This window comes from Clavelina lepadiformis, chromosome 7 (assembly GCF_947623445.1).
Source record: "Clavelina lepadiformis chromosome 7, kaClaLepa1.1, whole genome shotgun sequence".
Classification (NCBI taxonomy): domain Eukaryota; kingdom Metazoa; phylum Chordata; class Ascidiacea; order Aplousobranchia; family Clavelinidae; genus Clavelina; species Clavelina lepadiformis.
Window position 1 is genome coordinate 268,928 of NC_135246.1, and position 25,859 is coordinate 294,786.

The 25,859-nt window shown below is 37.7% G+C and overlaps 2 protein-coding genes across 2 annotated transcripts; one reads left to right on the forward strand and one right to left on the reverse strand.

Annotated features, from left to right (window-relative positions):
* Positions 1-394: 394 nt before the first annotated feature.
* On the reverse strand, positions 395-11,536 carry LOC143465185 (ribosomal protein S6 kinase alpha-3-like). The gene is made up of 17 exons (XM_076963374.1): positions 11,374-11,536; positions 11,001-11,039; positions 9,407-9,545; positions 8,622-8,759; positions 8,189-8,375; positions 7,449-7,629; positions 7,223-7,293; positions 6,457-6,540; positions 5,970-6,142; positions 5,407-5,576; positions 4,981-5,103; positions 4,770-4,856; positions 3,748-3,909; positions 3,126-3,287; positions 2,187-2,381; positions 1,932-2,095; positions 395-1,450 (listed from the first exon to the last, which is right to left on the reverse strand). The coding sequence occupies exons 1-17, from the start codon at positions 11,440-11,442 to the stop codon at positions 1,351-1,353; spliced, it is 2,244 nt and encodes a 747-aa protein (XP_076819489.1). The 5' UTR covers positions 11,443-11,536; the 3' UTR covers positions 395-1,350.
* Positions 11,537-23,527: 11,991 nt separating this feature from the next.
* LOC143465142 (relaxin receptor 1-like) lies at positions 23,528-24,661 on the forward strand. Its single transcript, XM_076963314.1, has one exon. It carries the CDS (start codon positions 23,528-23,530, stop codon positions 24,659-24,661), a length of 1,134 nt encoding a protein of 377 aa, XP_076819429.1.
* Positions 24,662-25,859: the final 1,198 nt, after the last annotated feature.

Here is a 25,859-nt window from a genome sequence, read left to right on the forward strand (position 1 = left end):
TTCTCAGGACTTGGTAGTAGAGGAACAGCAGGAAAGAGTTGGATGTAATTGAGGAAGACATGATCGTCGTCTCATGGTGATGCTGACGATAGGAGGCTGTCACGGGGAAGCACCGGCTAACCCATGCGTGCGAATCAATGTATGTATGTACAATGCATGCGCAGGAATCACAGCCATAAAACATTATGATGATATTGTCAGAGAAACACTTCTGGCAACATTCAGTTGCTGTAGCTTGGAAGCACAAGTAGCTGAGCATTGCGTAATAGAAAGAAACAAACTTCACAAATTGGAGAACATGGCGGCAAGCTATTGGTGATGACTTGAACACATGTTTCAAACCTAACAGACACGACAACTCTCCTCATAAACTAGATCAAATGAAACAAGACACTTCAGGAAATCGCGTAAGTTTATTCAGTGCATATAAGTAATTATTACAATCCAGAGAAGCAACTTGAAACCGCAAGATACGTTCCTATGAGAGAGCTGCGTTATAGTTAGACGCTGAATATGCTTCAGCGCTTCCTTAGAGGTACCAGGCAGGGTGGAACGCATCAACACAAACATACTCGAACACGGTGTCTGTACAAACCGCTTTGGTGCAAAGTTAAGAAAGGGATAACACAGAACAAATTGGCTTCTATAAAACAGCAAGAGCGTGACAGACAAGTTTTCATAAGGTTTGGTCACTTCACTCAAACAAAGTTACTCTTATTGCATCACAGACAACGTTCTTATCTTTTGGAAAATAGAAATGATCAAACAAAGCATTTAATCTACATAAATCTCATGATGGGGTTGAAAACAGCGAAGGCGATTTACTGAGATGGAAACCTTGAATGTAGAACGGTGGCACAGAGACCACTAGAGGGCAGAATTGGAAGTTGGAAGTTCTTCCGACAACGAACTTTTGAGAAAATTAAACACGAAATGAATCCAACAGGAACGTGTCGCACTAACTGCCCTTACAATGGGCTTTTAATAGAAAGAAGCAAAAACTTTATACAGCGCTATATTCCAGCTAACATATTATTTGCGCAGCCACACTTGGGGCCGATGAAAATAAACCACGTAATACACCACATAAAGGCATTTGCTTTACAAAAAATGCAAAATAAGAAGGCCCAGTGTAGAAGGCATGAAATGAGAATTGATTTTACGGAACTAGACAAGATACTAAATCAAGAAACACGATCAACTAAGTCAAAGAAAACAAACATCTACTTGGTGTGAGCAAAGGGTTAAGTGAAGCGAGTTACAACTGTACTTTATACCACACAGAATTACTTAATATCGAAGGCCAAGTGTACAAGTGCTTGCAACACGCCGCATGGGGCAGTCATGTGATCAAAGAGCGGTCGATGTGATCTTCTTGACCCCTCGTCGCTGGGCGAGAAGGGATGTGCCGACCGGATTCAAGTTAAGAGGTTTGTGCGAGCGTGCAGCGCTGGGGATGAAAACAAAAGAGCTTCATTGGCATGAACACTGCATCATGAAATACAAGGCAAGGACAAAGCAGAACAACTGGTGGAAAACAGAACTTCTTCACCATCTGCCGCCTGCAATTGCTATTCTACAGATTTTCGCCAAATTCAAACTTTATTCCCATTGCCCCGATGAAGTTAACACGAAACGTCGGCAGACAATAAAGTTCTGCATTTCACCAGTTGTGCTTTGTATTTGATGGTTCTTATGCCTGGTGGGAACCATGACATACTCACACTGTATGCTACCTACCATAGCATCGTTCCTTGAATAGAATTATATGGCACACACATTTATGAAATGATAAACTATTATGACATGAACAAGGTCAGAATAATGATAAAATAATAACAATTATGCAACAAAATGATTGAATTTCCTGCATCGTCTAGTTTTGCCTTTTCAAGCTCACTTCTATTTTTGCGATATAAGATGTCACTGACCTGAACATGGCGGACATGGCTCCCTTCATGAACTTGTAATCCTTGGTCTGGCTGAGATGCAGCTCCGGAAGTTGATCCGGTCTTGCTATGAATGGATGAAGAAGAACTTGGGAGACGGACAACCTCCTGTTAGGATCAACGTGCAACATCCGACGAACAAGATCCTAAACAATGAAATGATGAGGAGATGATTTCTCCAGCACAAATGTGTTCATCCTTCAAGATCTGCACTGACGAGGAAACTTCACTTTTCACCTTGGCAATATCCGACACGGACTTCCAGTTGCCTCCGGACATATTGAACTTCCCGGTTTCGATTCTCTTCAGGATGTCGGTTGGAGTGTCATCCGGTCCGTTAGCGAACGGGGTGTAGCCCGCCAACATGGTGTAGAGCAGAACCCCTAAGCTCCAGATATCGCAAGCCTCATCATATCCTTTCTTCTTCAAAACCTTTAAAAAAAGTCGATCATTAATGACCCACACGCTGGCATGGAGGCGATGTTTCATTCACATTTAATTGTATTAGTTCATTGCTATCTCGGTAATAAAGAAAAGTTTAAGGAAGCACCAAGCCTGGACATCAATAGTTTGGCAGTCCACTAATTTCTACTGTTTCTTGCTGGTACTTACCAAACACCTTTATGTTAAGTCTTAAGCATATATACTTGAAGTTAAATTATGTTGTTTATGTTCACATTCATGCATTGCATAAAGCGATCTCTATCACATCATAAGCCCCATTTCACAATGAAGCACACAGTGAGTGACATAGATTGTCGCAAAACGAGAAAAAATTTGCTGATTCTTTAAGGAATTGTCTAAAAACGCAAAATTTCATGTCGCTTTGTTTATGAAAACGTCTCAAACGACGTCACATAAGCTAGAGTAACCCAAGACTAGCAGTGAGGGAAGTTGCATGTCTGGCAGCTTCTGGTTTAATTCTGGGTTCAGCTGTTGTCAACATTTTTAAACTCGCTGATGCTGACAACAACAACTAAAATATTTACACATTCTTGCCACCACACAATTCACTTGACGTCACAGTGTTATTACATCACAATTAGGGTAACTGCGCATTATGGAGAACTTTCTACCGCCCCCCCATGGACGACGCGTTGCTTACCAGGAGGCAGCAGCCTTAAACGAGACAACATCGGCACTGAATAAATTGTTATTAGTTGTATTGGCCGGTACCTCTGGTGCCACGAAGTTGGCCGTGTAGCATGGCGTCATCAAGAGGCCGTTGTCGTGGCGAAGCTGCTTAGCGAAGCCAAAATCACAAACTCGAATTGATTCAGGATTTCCGGTTTCATCCGCGTATAAGACGTTACTCGGCTTCAAATCCCGGTGAACAACCTTTATGACATCACAATACATCATTATTTAGTTTCTTTAATGATATTTCAATACGTTTGAGTGTTCCTGAAGTACAAGTTGCAGCAGCAAAGCGACAGTGTATAATTTACCGCCATAAACATATCATAAACATTGACTTGATACTATTGTGCTTATTACAATACATCTTGTATCGACGTAGCTTGCGATAAATTATAAGATTTCCATCTTACAGTTTGTAATACTCAAATAAATGGAATTTATAAAAACAGGAACCCGATAAACGCGACTGTGAGGGAATTTAGGGAAATGAGTTACTTGTAAATTACCAGAACATGCTGAGCCAATAAATCCACCTCGAAGAATATACAACTGTGATAAAGAATTTTAACCTTAAAGCACAAGTCAGCCGTCCTGAGCTCTCACATGACAATCATAATACTTCTATGGACAAACTACTCTAAGACACCAATATACTGACCCCATTTTTGTGGAGATATTCGACAACTTTTGCAACTGTTTTCAGGACGGAGCTTGCTTCCTTCTCGGTGAAGTATTTCTGACGAAGAATCTTGTCGAGAAGTTCTCCTCCTTTCATGAGCTCGGTGACGAGGAAGACGTGTTGTCCATCATCGAACACATCCTACGCACATATCACCAACAATGTACATACAGCACTGCAGTGTAAGAATGATGAGACCAGTGCAGTAAAAGTTACGCAACTTGGAGTGAAAGTTAATCTGTAGCGCATTCATCTTAAAATCTCACGAGTCTAACTCATTAAATCGACAGACAATAAACTTTTAGCTGCAATTGTGCTTCATTATTTCGTCATAATTGTGACCATTGTGAGAAGATTTTGTTTGTGGACAATCGCATACTGGCGCGCTCTCACTAGGTGGCGGTGTCTGTTAAATGCTTAGTCTATGCAGAAATTGTCCACGATATTTATAAGCAGATATGGACCAGTACAGCGAGCCTGTCAGCTAGAGCAAGTGGTGATATTGCTATGTCAATGAAACATGTACTGTAGGCTGCTACGGCTTTTTCCATATTTCACCGGAAACAAAATAGTTGGAAGTCATTTGTTTGAGATTAAAAGCAGCTTTCTTGAAGCCATAACTGTAACTTTTAACTTTTCTTGAAGGTATAACATTACATTATAACCGGTGTAATAGCAGACCACATGATCTGCATTTAGTGAAGCAACAACATGTGACAATAATTAAGATATTGCTGCAATTGCGTTCCGGTTAAACACGGCATAATATTAAAAGATGTCAGCATAAGTTCGACACAGAAATGCACTGAGCACCAACAACTACGTCCATCAGCTGGATTCAAATTTAATTGTATAAGTTTCAGCAACTTTGATGCTGTGAATCTGCCTTAGTTTGAAAAAGTTTGTGGCCCTGAGTGAATAAATTGCCCACCCCACCCACATATCTATAATACAGTGATGGCTCCGTGAATCAAGGCTCCACTTTAAATTAACCAACTCACCTTGAGAGCGATGATGTTGGGATGTTGCCCGTATCTGAGCAGGATCTGGACCTCCTCCTCACAATCGCGTTTGTTCTTGAATATTATCTGCTCAAACAATAAGCCTTTGTGATGAAACAATCAGATATTTGTTGTCAATAAAATCAAAATAAAACTAAATTTCAAGCACTGGTGATGATAAGTTGAAGTTTTGTAAGATTTCCATGACTACCTTGACAGCGTATTCCTTCTTGGTCGCCTTGTGGATGCATCTCTTGCAGATGGAATAAGATCCGATCCCAATCTCCTCTTTCTCTTCATACTCCTCCAGGAAGCTCTTCGGGGAGTTGTTGAGCTGGAAGAAGAAGATTTTGTGAGATGATTGACAGCTTATATATCAGCAATTTGCACTGAGCTCACTCAACGTGGCACAGAGCTATACACTGAAGCATAAGCGGCATCCTCCAGTTTATCCAACAATCTGTGTGCTATGTCGAATAAATTTGAATGCACACTTCAGAGTCAGCACAAAATCGTAGCACAATGGCCTTTGCTCATATAGATGAAGTTAATAGACTGAGAATGAAGTTGTCCTGGCAAGATAGACAGAGCACAAGGTGAGCTTCCATTATGACAGTTGGTGACATTTCAAACTCACCCTATTTGTGAGCAGAGCAGTCCCACTGAAGTCTCTCTGAGGGATGTTTGGGTTCTTCTTCACCACGGATTCTGACGGGGTCTTCTGAGCGTCGTCTATCTGTGGAGCGACGAATGAAAATCCTCGGAAGAGCTGTTGAGCTGCAGCACTTGCCGGCACTCCTGGTGAATCTAAGAAATAAATATGATTTCTATTGTCATCAAGCTTCTCCGTTGTTTGGAGTTAATTGGTCTAACAACCTGTCCCACAAATGAAACGCTACAAACATTCTTTGACAGAAAGCAGATGGAATAAGGCATGGTTATATAATTACGTGCGTGAAATGCATCTATGTATCGCATTGTGGTCACAAGGCAATATATTCCCACCACTCAGCTCTATGTGGCAGCAGAGACCAATGCTACGTAACCCAACATCAGCCCAATATATTATTGCAGCATAATCAGTGACATTACTCATCTCTGCCTGGCATGCAGTATGACGGAGCGTTTATGTCATCATGCTTTTTAATTTTCAGCCAGCCGACTATTTTAATGGAAAATAACAAGATGTCTATTGTCTACCTCTTGGGGTCCGAGAAGTGAACTCGGAGTCAAAATAAGTTGCATCCTCAGCTCTGGTGGCTGCAGGTTTGAAGGGAGGATCAATATCTTTCCTCAGGAGCTTGTTCCAGTCGATTCCGCTGAAGAACGGATGCCTCTTGATGTCTTCCACACCGTCCAGACCACTCCCCAGCCTGGAGGAAGAAACATCAGGAGATGATTTTATTCGTCATCAACTACTTGCCAGGTATTAAACCATAAACATCTTATAAATCATTGAAGAAGAGAAGATGTCTACAGTCTTATACGAACGACATTGCACATTTGGAATATATTCTTGTAAGAATATTTACTAAATAAATATAAACAAAACTGCTAAAGAATCTATCATAGACAGCAGCTAGATACGGTGATATGTGGCAAAGTTCCTATAAATGCTGACAACACCTTCAGTTTTGACAGAGTTACCACGACAACTCGCTGATAAACATCAACATCTTCAACTCACCTATTCGCAGGATTCCTTTTGAAGAGCATTCTCAGCAGAGCCTGCGCTTCAGGACTCAAGAATTGTGGCATACCCAGCTTGGCTCTGAGCAACAATATGTTTTGTGAAGTATTCATATCATGAGATGTGATCATGTGGTCATTCATATCATGAGATGAGATGAGATATATTGAGAAACAACCACACATGGCCTTGTTCATTATCAGCATAACGTATCGTAGCAAGTCGAATAATGTGAGCATCTTAGCCCAGAAGCCCTTATAGTTATGCTAAGCCACTTATAATGTGGCACCAGCTATTATAGTAATTCCCTCTGGGTGGGGAGAGGAACCAGCAATTAAGCGTCGAGATTGAAGCTTCAAAGAGAAACAATTAAAGTTCAAAAAGGAAAAAGGAGCTTGTGATGTAACAATTATACTTGAAACCATGATTATCACATCACAATGAGGAGGTATTTGGCAAATAAATTGTTAAAATTGCCCAGCAACAAGTTTCTTTTGGGACAAGTTACGTTACTAATGCCACATAAATATACCAAGTGAAAATAAAATATACCAAGTCAAAATATAATATACCAAGTGAAAAGTTTTATGTAACATTGTGGTTCAACTACATATCAATTAAACATAGACAAGGTAGAAAGAATGGAGAACCAGCAGGTTACAGAGGTTTAAAATTTACACCGACTTACTATGAGGCCATGGTCCACAATTATTAAGCTAACAATGGCCTATGTACATTTCATTCTATGTGCATCTGTACATACTTTAATATCTGGGTCATCGTGTCTTTTCTGTCCCTTCCTTGGAATGGAAGCTGGCCGGTTAGCATCTCATACTGAAATAATAACATCAACATTTCATTAAAAATACAACCACGTGCGAATGAGACGAACTCGGATATTTCGACACAGCTAGACATGAAACTACAGAAGGTTATGCCATAGTTTAATCAACAAACTTAGCATGCCAGTTAAAAGCAAAACATAATACCATGAGCACGCCAAAAGACCACCAGTCTGCGGAACAATCGTGGCCACGGCGGTTCACAACCTCGGGGGCCATGTACTCCACTGTGCCGCAGAACGAGAAAGCCTTCTCTGATCCATCCAACGACTCTTTACTCAAACCAAAGTCAGTGAGAGCAATATGGCCGTCAACATCGAGCAGAATGCTAAAGATGACAAACAGGACAATCACATGAACAGCAACTGTACTGGATTCTCACATTCCATGGTGACAAGTGAGTATGGGGGAAAGAATCTTAATAATCTAATTTCTACTTCAAGCATGGTGGTGAGTATGAGGGATGGTGAGTATGAGGGAAAGAATCTTAATAATCTAATTTCTACTTCAAGCATAAATGAACCAGATTTTAAGAATCTTCAATCGGTGAAAATAAATGCAACAAGTTTCAGGAAAATGTGTGTAATGTGCCGTGTATCGAGATAAACAGAATAAAAAGAAAATAATCTAAACAAAAATGTCGGCTTGGTGCGCTTCCTGTCAGTCAGTGCATGCAGTGAATAAAAGTAATTGAGCCGCTTATTAAACTTAAACACACTGAAGTCGGATTTATACTGACGTACGCACAAATAACCAACTAGGCCTAGATGTTTTTCCCAAATCACTAAAAATGCAAAATTGGTAAAAAAATTAAATTTTTCCAGCAAAAAAAAAATACATATAATGCTTTTAAAAACTTGGCTGATTAGAAGAAGTCAAGTTCTAACTTCTCAGGTTTAAGGTCGCGATAAATGATGCCAAGGGAATGGAGATGGTCAAGGGCAAGTGCAAGCTCGGCGAGGTAGATCTTGACGTCATCCTCCGTGAACATCAGCTCCTTGGAGAGTCGGGTGAACAAATCCCCCCCACGCAAGAAGGCCAGGACCATGTATAAGTTGCCGTCGGTCTGGAACGCTGAAGAAACATATAGTTGTGTGAAAAAAAGGATTTTAGGTTTGAGACAAGAAACTCATGCCTTGAACTGTGTAATTTTTAAACAGGAACCAGTTACATAAACAAACGCACACAAATATGCAAAGAAGCTGGAACTAAATTTGCAAACGTGAGCCCAGTGTCAATAACTTTGAAGAACTTAAATATAAGCAAATCAACGTCAGTGTGTCACCGTACGACAAGACACTGACAATGCAAAGCACTCACCATAATAGACTTTAACAATGAAAGGATGATTGACGTCGACCAGGATGTTGCGTTCCATCTTTGTTCGGACTCGATCTCGGACTTTTAACTTTGCCTTCTTCAGGACTTTCATCGCATAGAGCTGGTTTCGGTCCTTTCCTGAGCAACAAATGTAACGATGATGACTCAGTCTTCCCAGTTTCAACAACTGACCACATTTTCACCACAAAGAAGCACGGATTTTGTGTTTCTAAGTGACATCAAGTGTTCTATTCTCCGCAGACAGTGGGATAGAATAGAAGTGATGTCATTTATTCATCCAACATTTCAATCAGACACTTAGTCTGTGTTTCTGTTCATATTAAAGTAAGTACGTCCATGTGTATCATTATAGCATTCAAGTATCGTGCAACTATATAGGAAACACGGATTAATTATGGTTTTTAGAAAGAAAAACATCAACTCAATGCCGAGATTCAACACTGATAGTCAGTGCATGATACTACAGGCTACAGCGCTAGCAAATAGCCCAGAGAACTATAAATTGCAATAATTTCAGACAATTTGCCCGGAAAGCAAACATTTAAGCCGTTATAAAAACAAACATGCAGTTTGGGGTGTTCACAAATAGATGGTGTTTATTTTGAAAAACATGTTTACTACGAGGTTATTTGTTTATAAAGTAAACAAAAACATGCCATGCTAAGTCGACATGAATTTGTGGGCAACAGTTACAACAGACACAACAAGTGCATTCTGTAATCCTTTAATAGAAGATAAACGAAGCTATTTATTGTGGTACCAACCTGTAATCTTCCGCACAAGAAATACTTTCCCAAACGATCCTTGCCCCAAAACCTTGAGTAGTTCGAACTGACTTGGGTCAGCTTTTTCGCAACCTTTTATCATATTCTGGGTGATTTCAATCTCATGCATTGGTTCATCCTGTGTCCAAACACAAGAGATTAATAAATTTAAATCCAAGTAAGACTGACTCCTTGTTATAATTATTTAGGTAATTTTTCAAGAACACGAGCTCGAAATGTGATATGAGATGTGATATGAGCACAATGTTGAATGGACAATTATCATCGTCATATCATATGCAAGCTTCATAAAAGTATTGTTTCGTCGGCCGTTTTATGAATGAATGACAATGTACAAAGAAATTGATCTCTTGTAAATTGGAAGTGAAACATCACAGCATAATAACATGAGCCAGCAAACCTGTTTACACACCAATAAACTCATAATGAGAACAGCCACAGACATGTTAATAAGCTGCCCCTTCTACTGTAATTAAGTTGCCACATTTTATTGCAAAAAAATTGTAAGTTTGAAGCTTTTTTAACAGGTTTTTTCCAACCCAGCTTGTATGCTATAATATATAACATATATATGCTATAATATAATATGGTTAACCATTTTCCTCTCTGGTTTAATAATTTAACCTAATTTAATAATAATAACCTACATTTGGTGAAATAATTCCTCTCTATGTTTAGGTCAACTAATTGTATCTACACATATCTTATAGGCTCACTACCACCAAACATTCATGAACTGGAACCATTAAAATTTTTGCTGAGGTACCATAAATACCAGGCAGTTTATAATGTGCTTTGGTTTAATTGATCCCAGGTGGATAATTCAATTGTGACAACTAAAGCATTTCCTAAAAAGCAAAACTTCTTTAGAACTTAAACGGGCCATGCGTGATTTTTCCATTCCTGCTGCCACAGTCGGCAAAAGCCAACCTTTTATTTTAGCTGTGACTCGGGTGTAAAAACCTACATTCGGTAAAATAATTCCTCTCTTGACCACCAAACATTCACAACAAACATAACTAAACACGACATTCGCATACTGCAGCTGACAATCATTATTATCACCATGACGACATTGATATGTAGCGAGCATATAGCGGCTAGACATATTTCAGTTGGCAGCAAAGTCAGGTCAAACTCATCTAAAACATTAACCCACATCCCGATCAACCTCAAGAGCTTTCCAATCATAGTCATTTTTTTGACAATTTCCAACGCAGCCTGCAAGTGAAATAGTTTGGCAACGCTGGACCCTGAGTTAGTTTCTTAATCAGAGACAATGACTTGATGACATGCCGTTAAGAAGGTGGCGGATTGCGTATGTTTCTGAATATCTTGACTGACATAGCGACATGATTAAGTGTATTTTATATCTAACTAAAAGCTCAGCTTATTTTTCTTTAGATGTGGCGACACAATGAAATGAGGAGAAAAATCGTAAAATTTGAGCAGAATGTAACAGAATTGTATCGTCTTGACACAAGTATAAGCAGAAGACCACATTTACAAGTTACGTTATTGCCATGGAATAACATTACATAGCAGCAAGAAGCAACCTGAAAGCAGCACGTACCTTGATGTCTCCGTTATCCACGATCATGTCATCTTCAACCTGACAATACAAAGCACAAGGTTAAGTTCTTATGAAATCATTGAGCATCGTCCCATACAACTGCGCTGGGATTATAACCTGGTCTGAGGACAATGTGGATTAGGGAAAACAGGGAGGGAAACACTGCAAAGGTTCAACTGATGTCAATTTGTCGTGATATGGTCAGGACTAACAATGAGCATCATAGATTTTTTATATAAGATTTCAATGGTTGTCGGCTGATTGGTTAAGAAGCACAACATGTCAAAGTCGAGCTGTGCAATCAAAACTTTGACGCAACCAATAGTGATAGAAAGGCAAGCTTAAGCATAGACATCAATCGATGAGAACTCACCTCTTCCGTAAGTGGTTGGCTGTGTCCAGGATCCATGAACAATCCATTTGCTAGTGGAGCCAATGGCATTTTGGCCGGTTTTGTTGACCAACTTTATTAAGCTTAAATAACAAGTTATCTACGACCTTCCTGATAAAAATTTAACAATTGCCCTAAGCATGAAAGGAATAAAATGTTCAGAATCAAAGCAATAAACCTGCCACAGACATCAGCCTGCATTGGCTTGGTTCTTAGCACTATATTCAACGTATAGGAAGATTGTATACGTGTAAAGTCAAATTTTTTTTTGCACATGAATCTGCTTTAAAGCACAAAAACTTTAGAAATATTTGTTCCGACCTATGAACAAGCGTACTTTGTTTGTTTTTATAATAAAATTGGTTACGTTGTTGTTTTCTTTTGTGCGTCTCTGTTTGCAATCTTGACTTCCAGAAAAGTGGGCTTCCAATGTCATGATACAGATACAATATGATATAATATGTACAAATAATATGTAATATTTGATACAGAGATGGCTTTGTAGTATCGATGAGTAGTTCTGTGAAGGATTCTTGAAAGTTCATATTATTTTGAGCGGTTTCATAACTACAAGCCGAGCTACACAGACATTAAATATTTCTTATCGTAACATTGCGGTGAATCGTGCATCACTGTGCAAATATCAACAAAACTTAATGTAATAAGATATTCATGAAAGCAAGGTATGATTGAAAACCGTACTTTACACCATTCTATATACAAAAGGTGTTTTTTATCTTTTTTAATTACTTTTTACAACAATGACTGTTGCGTTTGTTCCTTTTATCGCAAATTTATTCAAATGCTGTCTTTTTGCCTTCGCTGCAACTCCATGCATTAATTGCCGTCACAGTTGAATATTTTTACATTTATAATAATTTAAGCGTTGGTGTAGAGTAGCAACCATCGCGTTGAGTAAAATCGTGCATAATAATCGCCTTCGGAAAGATTATACGAGGTAAATGAAAACCTCTGTGGACAATTATTGTAATCAGAAGGATATCGGTTTCAAAAATAACAATCGAACAGTTTTCGACTCGGTTCTCAAGGATTCGATATTCTACAACGCACATCCCTATTTATCTATATTCGATAGAAAAATTCTTTCCACCCAGAAAATGGCGGCCATAACTCAGAAAAGGTTTATTAGCTTATAGTGTTGTCAGTGTCAGGGTGTTGTCTGACCATCTGGTATTAAACAGATTTTACAACTTAAATCTTGTCAACGGTTTCTTCAGTTTCTTCATTATTTTAATAAATATTAAGCCTAGGCCTATACCGTGCAAGCCTATTAACACCACCAGCCATACCAGCCTAAGCTACGCTAGGCTAAAAGCAATTTATCAATCAGTCTATGAAGCTATGAAGGGCAGATGGGCTAATAGCCTAATTCTGAAACTTGGTCCTGACTGCAAAGTATGGCAATTCTTAACGAGAAATCGTGCGAGCTAACACATAAACTTTGGCGTGATGACGTGCACTGAAGTCTCAATTTTTTCTAGTTTATTTATTATTGGCGTTCAAACAACCATTTTTTTCGTGGTTTATATATTATAATAAATGAGCGCGATGAGTAAAATATTCGGCGAGTATGTTGATGAATCTCGTGCAGGTGTCACGGTTTCCACAGCACTATGGGGTTTAGCAAAAAAGTAATACTTTAGCCTTTTCTTATAGCTAGAGTTCTACATTAAACATAAAACTTTCTCTAAGCGATAAACATTTTATAAAACATTTAATAATCTATATTAAAATCCTGATTTAAGAATCGACAGATTTTCTAATTCGAGCGCATATCCTATATAGAGACCTATCACGAACCCTCCAACACTGAATCACATAGGCCTAGCCTACACAGACGAATTTAGTTCGATCACAGACAAATATTTCGCTTATCGTCGTCTTCAAGTGTTTGTCTTAAATCGAAAGTAACTTCTACGCGCGAGCCATCAAACAATCCCCATAATTGTATCAATTAAAGGAAAACTTATTCAAGCGTCTTTGTCTTGAATCGAAGTCGACCAGTCAGGCAGTCACGGTCCTTGAAGCCGGTGTCTTGTCATGGACGGGTAATTGGCGGAAATTTATGAAAAGCGGAACTGACAAGGGCAAAAAAACACGGACGGTGTGGAACGGAATGAGGAAAGTCTTTGTTTGACGAGAACTTGGCGATGATTCCCTGTCGCTTGAGCCCAGATTATCGAGCTTTTTTGAAAATTCCGATTGAATCACACATTTTTTATTTATATTTATGATTTTGTGTAATATCATATCGACATATTGTTTTTTTTCGCCATTGATTGTAGGGGAGCGGAAAGTACGGTGCTAGCTTCGTTAGAGGTTGGTCCGGGAAGAAACGCGCTCACAAAAAATCAACAAACGGGAAATAGCGGCAAAGATCTGAAGCGCTTACAACGTGCAAGATGTTAATTAGCGCTGCCACCAAACACTAGTGACAGGGTGAACTGAAACTCCCGACAAAGACTTTCTCACCATTAATCTATTGCATGACATAATATCATGGCGTCTTCATGCCAAAAGTAGTACTTGGTGTAACTTACAATTACAAGTAATGTAAATGGAAGGCTGGAACAAAATGACAAAGCTATCTATTTACGGATTAAGTTACCATGCTAGTTGTTACCTGCAATTATTACCTTAATTATTTTTGAGAACGTCTTAGGCATTTTCGAATTGGCACTATTTTGCATTCATTGACGTCCAGTGCTCTTCAACCTTTTTGCTGTGAATCACATTTTACTATTTTTCAAGAATTTTGTATACCTCAAAAATAGCGATGTTTAATTGTGCACAGGAAGTAAAACAAGCTAAAAACTAGTGGTTGGACAAGTGATTATATCAGTCTTATTTTGGGTTCAGACAATTTAACACGCAAAAATATAAAAGCAAAAGTTAATTTGTTGTGTATGTGCATGTATGCTGATAAATCGTGTAACGCTCTGTGTGAGCACGTACTAAATCATATCATTCGCAAATTACATCAGATTGTTACAGACGAGTGATAATTAATAGCACAACAGTAGGTCCGGTGAGAAGTTTACAAACTGTGCTGAACTGTAATAAACATGCCAATATATTGTTACAGTTGTGACTTCCACTAACACTGACTGAAACTAAATACCCTTTGTGTACCATTCCTCGTTTGTATAGGCCTACCTTAGTTTTGATCCGGTTGTAATGGACTGGGTTGCTGGTTACGATTGTCCAAATAATCCAAACATTACAATGGTTATAATCAGGGCAAGTAATGAACTGGCTATTTAACGAGTCTCAAATTCTCAAGTAGTTATTATCTCTTCGTAGTTAATGGATTGCGTCTCAAATTATCAAATTAGTTTATATCTTTTCACAGTCAGGTTCATCTACTGATGTAGAAATACTAGATCAATTCCAATGATATTGAAACGTCAGCGTCAACTTAGAATAAAAACTTCCAATTGATATCTGGATGCGTGTTATGATAAGATTCCTGATAGATCTCAGTAGCACTCTGATGCTCTTCTTTCAATGGTTTTATTGATAACTATTGCTTACAGAAGTCTTGGTAACTATTGACTTGATTACACTGCGAATAAGTAGACTGTTGGTGGATGAACACAGAAGTTTATCGTAGAAAAATCTGAGTGAATGAAGATAGAATACACTGATGTACCAGTATATACACTTAATACAGGGATAATTTGTAAGCATTTCTCACACACATCGGAGTTGCACAGAAAGCGATAAAAATAACATCCACATATTGCTTACATTACGCACAATATAACTAGATTGTATAGGGTGTTCGATTTGAATTTGTTTTGACTAATAAGGAATTGGTATTGATGGTTATAGGAAAGCGGGTAACGGTTCAACTGTAAAGCTTCTTTTTAAAGCTTTTCGAAGGTGATTAAACCACAAATTAACATGAACAATTTATCTGGTGGACGAGGAACCGGTTAGGCAAGAAATATACATCTCTGATAACACCACTGTCATTTTAGTTTCAAAGCAGTCGAATTGCTGTTTGACTCAACTCCAATTAAATCAATGCGTTTGTGGTATTCTGCAGAAGATGCAGTTAACAGATGAACTTTTAACAGATTAACCTTTGCAGAAGGACCTGTTAACAGATGAGTATTTCCGTAACATCATCCAACGAGTTTTGCCTGCATCGCGAAAGAAAGCTTTAAAGATGGGTAACAAGGATTTCAAATCGTTGTAGCTAAGTTCTAAGTTCTATGATGACGTCATATAGGTAAACAAGTTGCGCTTAACCAGAATCTTAACCAAATTTATTCTGTTGTTGGGTTTCTGTTTGGCTGTCGTATTCATTATGGTTTTGCTGATTGCTGGAAATGGGCTTATTTGTAAAAAGAAAACTATTGCAACAGCTTGATATAATAAAGGGCATAGTGATTCAATCTTTACACATAGCAACATTTCGCTTTAGTTCAAATGTTACACTTTGTTGCTATAACTTTTATCAAACTGTGACGAAGCCTACTTGGACTTTAAACTTACATTTTTTATCAAATCTTATCAATTAATCTTCAATCGATCTTTTAATTATATCAAACGCCGTGCTATGTTATGGACCTTGTTTAAGATGCGTACCGTTTCCAATTACATTCGGGTTACTTAAGCTGTTACCACAACGTACATGGAGTTTCTATCTGTGGATCAGAGTCTAATGTTACAGTGACATGGAAGAATCTCTTTAAATGTGGCCTGAAAGCGGTGATTGCATTGACGCTAGTATATGATACATCAACATCAACGCTGTGAGCTTGGTTAACGTAATGTGATGCTTAACCAGCTTTAGTGGTTTAAGGAATGTGATATCAATTGATTCAGATTTACCAACTTCCTGTTTTGCATCAGGATTGCACAGTTAAGTCACAATCGGTTTTCTGAACTGAAAAACAACATTTTCCAGATTCTTAAACTCATCTACAGAGTGTCGGCCGACGATAAAGCAATTCTACTTAGGGGAGATATCGCTAGTTTTTGAGAAAATTTGAAGATGCATTAAACGTTTTCAAAACAGAACAATAGAAAAGCCTCTGCCTTGTTCTAAACCTTGCATGAGTTTGTGTGTTCAAAGAAAGGTTTGACCAAAACGAGCGAATATTACTGCAGGTAGAAGATTAATGTGAGCGGCCCCACCTTGCCAATCTTTTAATCTTGACTTCACCCACATAGGTTAAGCTACATGGACAGCCAAACTCATATGAAATAACTCTGCCCAATCATCGAATTTCTGCAAAGTGATTTACGTGGCTTTTGAAAGATACACGACAGCTATCAAATGTGCGGATAACATGTTTGTCGTGAAATATTTGAGGGTGTGACTGCGGATGAGATTTAAACGAACCGAAATTTACAAAAATTCCGGTGCGGATTGTAACATTTGAAATTGAAATTGGAATATTGTTCAGCAGCAAACGAACGGTAAGATTGTGTTTCCGGAAAGCTAGCAAGTACAAACAGTTATCTTCAAATATTTAGATTAGATAATTAAAGGCTATGCAAAACTATTGTTTACTCGGCCTTAGATAATAAAAATAATGTACATTAAAAATGTCAATATGTAGATGATTCACGTCAATTGTCTAAAACGAGCAGAATCTAAACATCGAAGACAAACTAGAAACTACTTAAAACTCATAAATAAATGCGTCGTTTCATACTGCAGAATCTGAATGTTGTCGTTGTACATTGCTCGACAAGGCCTACAGTATTTTACCCACGATCATTATTGCTCACTTTTATTTGCTTACTTTTATTCTGTCATATTTAGATCAATGCGCTAATTTGCATTAATGGTCGCAGAAATTTGCAGAAAATTCGTCATAAGCTTTGCAAACAAGGCCGGCCTTAGCAAGCGCGGAGCTCAATGCAAGACCTGCATTTTGCCGATTTTAAATAATTTATTGTCATATTAATAATAAATATAAATACAAATGAAATATAAATATATGAAAAATATTTGTGTAATCTGCGCAAAATGAAAGCGAAATTTTTGTTTTGCTGCTAAGCAGCCCGGTGCCCAACGTAGTGGCATCGCTTGCATTGACCTAAGGCAGGCCCTGTGCATCGGTTAATAAACCGTTCGTTGTTAAAATGGAAATCAGTTGAGACCAAGGACTAGATTTATTAAACAACGTCTATTGCATTGGGTAAGAAAGTATGAGCTTTGTGACCTTTCCAACGAGCGCCATTTAACACAAAATCAGTTGTTTGAAAATAAATACTTAAGAACCAAGGTGACGAACGAAGCCTTAGAAAGTTTATTGCACTTATAATTTACACATGTCAAGTTAAGCATAATTACTTAGGTTATATTATTTGACGGATATCTACAAGAAAATCTACCAAAGTACGACTATGTTTCTCGTTCAGTCATTTATTTTCTGTTTTAAAGACATTGCAAGACGACTTTAATTTAAAGAATTGCTTTTGTATTATGAGCGTGCGTTGTAATTTATTTTAGCTTTTAGCTTTTAGTTAGCTTTTATTCGATTAATTGAAAATAATCTCCATATAACAGAAGCCAAACAGAGAAACCAAACAATCAACCATCTGAGCACAACACAATAAGGTCGTCCTTGCAACTTGCTTCTTCGTCTATGAGCATATTTTACTTTTTACTTTTTGTCTGTTTTTGTTCTGATTTTCTTTGCTTTTCATAAAAGATAAAGAAAGATTTTAAGAAGTTTTAACTTACTTGTATAAGTGTGAGTGTGATGTAATGATGTTAATGTAAGATTTTCTTTGTTCTTAAACTTGTCCCTTGACTGAATGTTTTGGTTTTCTCATTTTATTGCTTCCTAGCTTCGCTTATGTTTCTATTGATGTCTGGTAAGATGGCTGCTGCTACCATGCTGAGTCAGTGCTGAGTCAGTGCTGTGTCAGTGCTGAGTCAGTGCTGAGTCAGCCCTGAAGTGTCGCGTTGACGAAACAATATGACCTCTACATGACCTCTAAACATCAGCCTTTTTGGCAACCCTGTTTGTAAACGCGCTCGCTTTGCTGGTTCCCTCATTGGTGTGAAACTATGCCAACTCTTGTCCATTCCTGTGATGTGTAGTCGCGTGGTATCTCGATTATCACGTCATATGGTACAGGCTACTTCACACAGCGGTTATTAAAAAGATCATTATCAACATGACAATAATATCTTTTTTGTGCAGGTGCAAAAAGTTTTACTCTTAGGTAAGATTAAAAATGAAGTCGATCGTTTTATTGATGGTGATGCTTCTGGCCTCGGCACAAGCAAGACCTCAGCTTTCATTGTATCAAATTGATTATTTACGTAAGTAATTTGTTTTAAATCGTAAATTTATTGAAAAGTTTTTTGACCACGAGATATTCTTGGTGGATCATTGGTAGTCAATATAGGGACCATGTAGGAAATCTACCGAATAGACTAGTATATAAGTCTACGTATAAAGTACTTTAAACTAGCCTAGTGTAACGGTGATTATTGAGTCACTGGCTCATCTGTAACAATTGTGACGATGACATTTGAGATGTCGACGCCGAAAGGAGCAAAATTGATAAGTTCGGTTTTTGTATGTTATCTTGCTGGATTTTCAAGCGTACCACTGCTTTCGTATATCGCATCATGGTTATTTCAATTTATGACTATGATTGTTTTGTTGTTTTTTAAATTTGCCTAAAGTACATAATTTGTGCTACAATATGAATGCCTAAAAGGAAAGAAAATTATGACGTAATAATAGATCAAACTTGATTTTGATGTTTAGCGCTCGGTGTAAGGAGCAGAATTTTGTGATGATTATCAGTGTTATATGACGTCTAACCCGAATAGCCAATTAAGAATGACCACGTCATGAACACCTCATACTTGTTGGGCAGGTGGGGATGGCGGTTTATCAGGCGGACTTATTATTACGGCAATTGTTTGCTTTTCTTATAAACTTTCACGTTTTCACTTTGTGCTGATTGTTCGGGGGTATGGCTGCCTGTTAAAGACAAGACATCAAGAATTGGACGTAACATATCTTCCTGATAGGCGGTGTGTCGTAATAGGCGGTGTGCGTGTGTCTGTCCCTTGTCCGTTAGCCCTGATGACATGTGATGTTACATATGATAGTAAGATATAACTGAGGAAATATTCGATGCATGGTGATATTAATGCAAGAATATTTTGTTTGTGTTTAGGTAATTGCCATTATAGAAGTCCACGCTGTCAACCATCCGAGTTCAACTGCAGGTGTGAGGATGATGCAATTGGGGATTCCCGTGAGTGCATACCACAATCGTGGGTCTGTGACGGGCAAACAGATTGTTCGAATGGAGCTGACGAAATTGATTGTAGATGCGATCCTGGCGAGTATCAGTGCTATGATGGAGTCGGTGTGAGATTCTATCAATGCATCAATGACAGCAGTGTGTGTGGTGGACGTTTTGATTGCGTGAATTGGAGAGATGTGTATAATGAGAAGTGCGGGGGAGGATTCCAATGCAACAATGGTTTTTATATATCAGCATCATGGAAGTGTCAATGGACAATGGAATGTCAATGTCAATGTCAATGTCAATGGTCAATGGAATGTCAGCATCAATGGACATGCAGACTCTCCAGATGGCAGCGATGAATGGAATTGTTCTTTATGTTCCAAGTATGGGCAATATAAATGCGCTTGTAGTAAAGTTGATGATTTCTTTTGTAAAGAAGGTGGACTTGCATGTTATGCGCACCGTGGTGGGTGAAGTTCATTGCTAGTATTAATATTTTTATAATTATTTACAAAAACATATTTTCACATTATCCTGACTAATTAAAAACACATCGTACAGGCAGATGCGATGGATGGACAAACTGTCCAGATGGGAGCGACGAATGGAATTGTTCATCATGTCCGTCATGGCAGCCAAATAATTGCGCTTGTAATAATATTGATACTTATTCTTGTAAAAGAAGAGGATATGTATGTTATGAGCACGATGGTGGGTAAAGCTCCTTACTAATGCTTTATTTTTATGGCTATTTCACTGTTGGACTTGTTTGTTATAAACATGATGGTAGGTAAGGTTTTAGTTTTAAAACGTGACGGTATTTAATTTTAAGCTAATTTGTATCGATGTTTAATTTTCTGTTTTGAAATGATTTACTTTGACAAAATATTAATGAAGATTTACACATGATGTTATGAATAGCTAGAAACTAGGTTCATTTAATTGAAAATATTTAGCTATTATTTCATGTTCATTGCTACTCTTGTTTAGTCATTCATAGACTTATTTTTATGTCGTCATACAGATGAATAACGCAAATATACATCAAATAATCACAGATAAAATCAACATTCAATAAACATGCAGTAAAACACGTAATTGTTGCGTCATTTCGTCACATAAGCTCCTATTCTCCACAAGATCACGTCACAATTGGCATTATCAGAATACCTTAGGATTGGTGAACAATAATACGTTTCAAATGCACATCTTCATAAACCAGCCAATCAGCGATAACTCAGCCTTACGTATGACGACCTCAGTGGATAGATTTGAGGCAGAGGTTTCATCATTATAAGAATTGATAATAGCGGCCTGACCAAAAAGAAGGGAACGCTAAGTTCTGAAAAAGAGGAAACTAATTCTGTTCAAATCAAATTATGTTATCACTGTGCCGTAGCAAAGGCGAGAGTTAAAGAAAAACTATTTAATCAGGTCTGGTGGTTTTCCGGTGTTGTCGGAGAATCATCTCTTTGCTCTCGTTTTGTCTTTTCTATTTTAAGTTGTCGATGTTGTTATGAATACCTTTCCGGTTGAGTTGCTTTTTATTTACGAGCCAGCAAATTCCACTTTCAGGCGTTTTATTTTCTTTTGAACTTAGATTGGACGATTGCTTTTAAAATATTTCTTTGAATTGAGATGAATTTTTGTTGTCGGTCGCCGGTTTTCTTTCAACAGATATGCTGTACAGTCTGGAGTCTTTCAGCGCATTTCTTTTTTTTATCACGAATGACAACATGTCATTTCCTGGCCTTGGTGCTTCAAACTAAGTTGTAACTAGGCAAATATACGCAATCACAATTCCGTCAGCTGTCGTTTCTTGACCTTGCAGTTTCATCGTTCATCTTTAATTCCATGTTTGTTTTTACCAAACGTTACTGGACTTATTATGCCTCTGGCAGCAAAGAACATCATCGACATTACTGACCAACGATGGACCTAATACGCTTTAGACCTTGCGTGACGTGGAGCATGAGCTTAGAACCTTACGTTTTCACTTCCTTTGTCATTTGTCGGCTCAAAGTCGGCGTATCAGGGTCGGCTGCGTGATCTTGCAATAAAGAGGAAAGCTGACATCCAACAGGTTGTCGGTTCGGCGATCACCGAGACAATAATGATGTGTCTTTATAAGACACTTGTAAACGTGACTAAAGATGAGCATGAAAGTTGACTTCACTCGGCTTCCTATCCACTTAGTCTAAATCATTCCATAAATACGATGAAAAAGTGCCAAGCGTTACAATATTAGGCAATTAGTAAAGAAGTAAGTAAGTAATATTAAGTTATACGTACAGCCTACACTTCTGAATATATGATGGTTCCAGAACATCAAGCACACTTATTCATTCTGTGTACAAATAGAAAGAATATGAGTTAAAATTCAATGTGTGGATCGAATGTCATTTTGCTTAAGAACAAATCAATAAAAGACAATTTGTTCAGTTTTCATATAAAATTTGTTGGAATATTTTTAACATGTAGAAATTTTAATAAAACTAATACATTTTGCATCAAAATTTTGCGTCCTTTTTTTATAGAAAGATGTGATACAAAAATGAATTGCGCAGACTCATCAGATGAAATAAGGTGTTTTTGTCCTGAAGACAAATTCACCTGCTCCTGCTTCCGTAAGAACTTTCCTACTTGCAATATGGAGAAAGGATGTATCCCGATGGAATACGTCAATGATGGAAAATTTGACTGTGACAGTCGCAATGATGAACATTTTATCAAGTCATGGGACAAAATGAGTTGGGGTTCTTGCAATTTTAATGTTAGTAGGTTAGAAAATGAAAGCTTTTGTATCCCACCTTGGTGTGACAATTCTACTTGTACAAATGTACCATCATTAGAATGTAATAAGTATGATTGCAACATGACAGACACGGTTTGCTTTTCTTTCTGTTCCGATACAAACTCTTCAGCTAGTAACCCTAACAGAATATTCCAATGTACTGACCAATCCATAATCTTGGACCAAAACTTTTGCAATGGGAAGGAGGACTGCAATGACGGAACTGATGAAATAAATTCTCAACCTGGATTTAAGTGTTCTGCCAAGTTCTCAACCATTCTATGCGTCCTTCCTCAATGGAATCTATACGACGACATCCCACAATGTTACGATAATTCTGATCTTTGTTTTAGCAGTGATGGCTCCTTTCATTGCTTTAAGTGTCTGGACAATCGTCTGATCATCTCGAATAATCAAGTCTGTGATAGTGTCATTGATTGTTTTGACCTCTCAGACGAATGTCTCTGCGAAAATCCATCTTTGCCGGAGTGTCTGGATGTCTTTTCTAGGTCATCGCAATGCAACTTCTTTAAATTCTGGAGCATTGAATCAAATGGCGCTTCTAGTACTTTGCCCTCTTCGCAAGTTGATAAAGATTTAGTAATTTGCAAGAAAAAACAGGGAGACGCACGTGCTGTCAAGTGCGATGGAAGACCAGAATGCCTGGACTTTTCTGATGAGTGCAAATCTTGTCCCAATCCTCCAGAATTCTGTAATGATACTTGCCGCACTTACTTCCCGATGGGAGATCGATATTGTGACGGTTACATTGATGAGGCATGGAAGTACTTGCAAGACACAAACTGCTTCGAAGGATTTGATGAAAATAACTGTCCGCAACGATTTCAATGCAAAGCTGATGAGAAGGATAGCATCGACATCTTACAAAAATGTGATGGTACGAAAAACTGTGATGATGGCATTGACGAACAAAACTGTACCAACAGGTACTACTGCACAACAAAAGTAGGAAATCTGGAATCGATACCAAAGTCTTCTGTTCTCAATGGTAAACAAGAATGTGTTGATGGATAAGATGAATTTATTCCTGGGTTATTCTCTTCCGCTCTTAATATGATTGACAACCTCGGTCTAAAAATATGGCTGTGGTTTGTCACTATACTTACCATTGCGGGAAACTGCTACGTCGCCATTATCTCTGTTAGAAATCTCAACGAACGGAAAAACAAAGATGCTTCTGTATGCAACCATGTTTTAATCATCAACCTCACTGTCTCTGACTGCTTAATGGGTGTATATTTGATGATTGTTTTAGTAAAAGATGTTCAGTTTGCAGGTAGATATTCCGAATTCGATTATGAGTGGAGATCGAGTTTGCTTTGTTCATTGGCGGGAAGTCTGTGCGTGATTTCCAGTCAAACTTCTTGCTTTCTCATGGCTGTTCTTACCGGTTATCGCTTGTATTCTGTCAACTGTCCATTCAAAGCTCGTCATGCTTCTGCAAAACCTTGGATAATTGCTGCAGTCTCTTCATGGATAATTTCCATCATCGTTGCTCTCGTATCCAACACCACACGTTACTTTAAATCTAAAGTTCTTTTTCTTAATCACTTTTCTTCGTCTGATACAGTCACTCATGATTACGTCACAGATTTTGCTTGTCGTCTGGCTATTCTTACAAACACTTCTCAGGATATCGACGAAAGTAATTGGGAAAGTGTTCAAAGCTTTTTGATGGATGAATTTCCTCAATATGCTCCAATAGGCGAGATCGGTTACTACGGTACTACAAGTGTGTGCATGCCACGATTGTACGTAAATCGCAGTGATAGTTTCTGGATCTATTCCATTGTCATGATAACCTTCAATTTCCTTTCCTTTTTCTTTGTGCTCTCTGGATTCGGCTTAATCGCTTGGAAAATGAAGAAACGCCCGATCAAAAGTAACAACGCCCAGAAGCAAAACGCCAAAAGGAATGCCAAAATGAATCAACGAATCGCTCGCATCATTATGTCAGATTTTCTTTGTTGGGTTCCCATCTGCATAATGGCTTACGTAAGCGTGATTGGAGTGAAGCTTCCAGATGGAGTTGAGATATTCACTGCAGGAGTGCTTCTCCCCATCAACAGTGCATTCAACCCCATCTTGTACTCGCCCTACATCGAAGCTAAAGTGAAATACTTGTGGAAAAGAATTCGGCCCAACTGCAATCAACGCCCCAACAGAGATGCCATCGAGCGGTATTGAGTTTCCTGGTTCAATTCCACCAGGCAGACTCTTAAACATCTTCTTTGCACTTGATTTCTTTACCAGGGTCTAATTATGTGAATTTAAACTTCCAGACGACTGCTCCTTTTCTTTGGTAGATATTATTTGACAGAGGAGATCATTTAACAAACCTTTTACATTCACAAAATTTTTTTTATGTCTCTTCTTTAACAAATTGTTTTGTTTCTTATGTTTTGTTGCTTTGACTGATGACTTGTAATGTCGTGTATATAATCAGATTTTGTCAAAACGGTTTATAAAAAAATGAAAAAATTAAATAAAAACAAAAAATAACAAAGCAAGAAAAGCATATCAAATATGCAGTATTTGTTGCAGAGTATATTTATACAGTAAGTATATTTATAAGTATATATTATATTTATGTTTACAGTACAGTATATCCGTTTGAGTTGTTGTTTCTGTAAAACTTTTATTAGAAAACCTGTAAATAAGTTGCTTTGCTTTCCATCTTATAACGCTCTTCTTGTGAAAATCTTATGTTATTAACATTTCTATCATTTTTAAAATTTCTTATTTAATTATTATCATTAAAATACGTTGGTGTGATAGGACTTACTATTATTTCGTTGTCATCAGTGCAGTTGGTTGAATAATTCGCCATTCTTATATTTCTTCCATACTCTCCTAAATTTACAATCATTTTATTCAAGATAATGTGGATGTCAAACTTTCAAGGCAGCAATGGTTTGTGTCGATTATAAAGTGGTTCAGTACCGACATATGATGTTTGCATTGAAATGTAAGAAGATTGTTTATTGGCATTCGACATGTTGGAGTGACATGATAATGTATATCGTTTTTGATTTATCAGATGGCGTGCATTGCGTTATAATTATATATATTTCGCACAAAAAATGAAATAATAAAAAAAAAATTGGCAAATAACAAAAAAAAATTTAAATAACAAAAATAACAAATATTTTTTTTAGAAAGTGTTAAACCAAAAAAAATAAGTAAAAAATTAATTCATTATTTGCAAAAACATTTTAATTTTTTATTGTGTTTGCTTTGGAGTATGTTTGTTTAACAATTGTTGTTGCTGTAACATGTTTATTATTAAACCTGTGAATACGTTGCTTTACTTTTTAAGTTACGTTACGCTTTTTAAAAATTGCTTTTAAATGACTCATAAAACAATCATAGTAATACGCATAAT

Coding starts and splice junctions, on each gene's coding strand:
- LOC143465185 (XM_076963374.1), bottom strand. CDS start 11,442: ATGCCATTGGCTCCACTAGCAAATGGATTGTTCATGGATCCTGGACAC. Junction 8,760..9,406: donor TCTTGTGCGGAAGATTACAG/GTTGGTACCACA, acceptor TTTGTTGCTCAG/GAAAGGACCGAAACCAGCTC. Junction 2,382..3,125: donor CCAACTTCGTGGCACCAGAG/GTACCGGCCAAT, acceptor CTTTTTTTAAAG/GTTTTGAAGAAGAAAGGATA.
- LOC143465142 (XM_076963314.1), top strand. CDS start 23,528: ATGATTGACAACCTCGGTCTAAAAATATGGCTGTGGTTTGTCACTATA.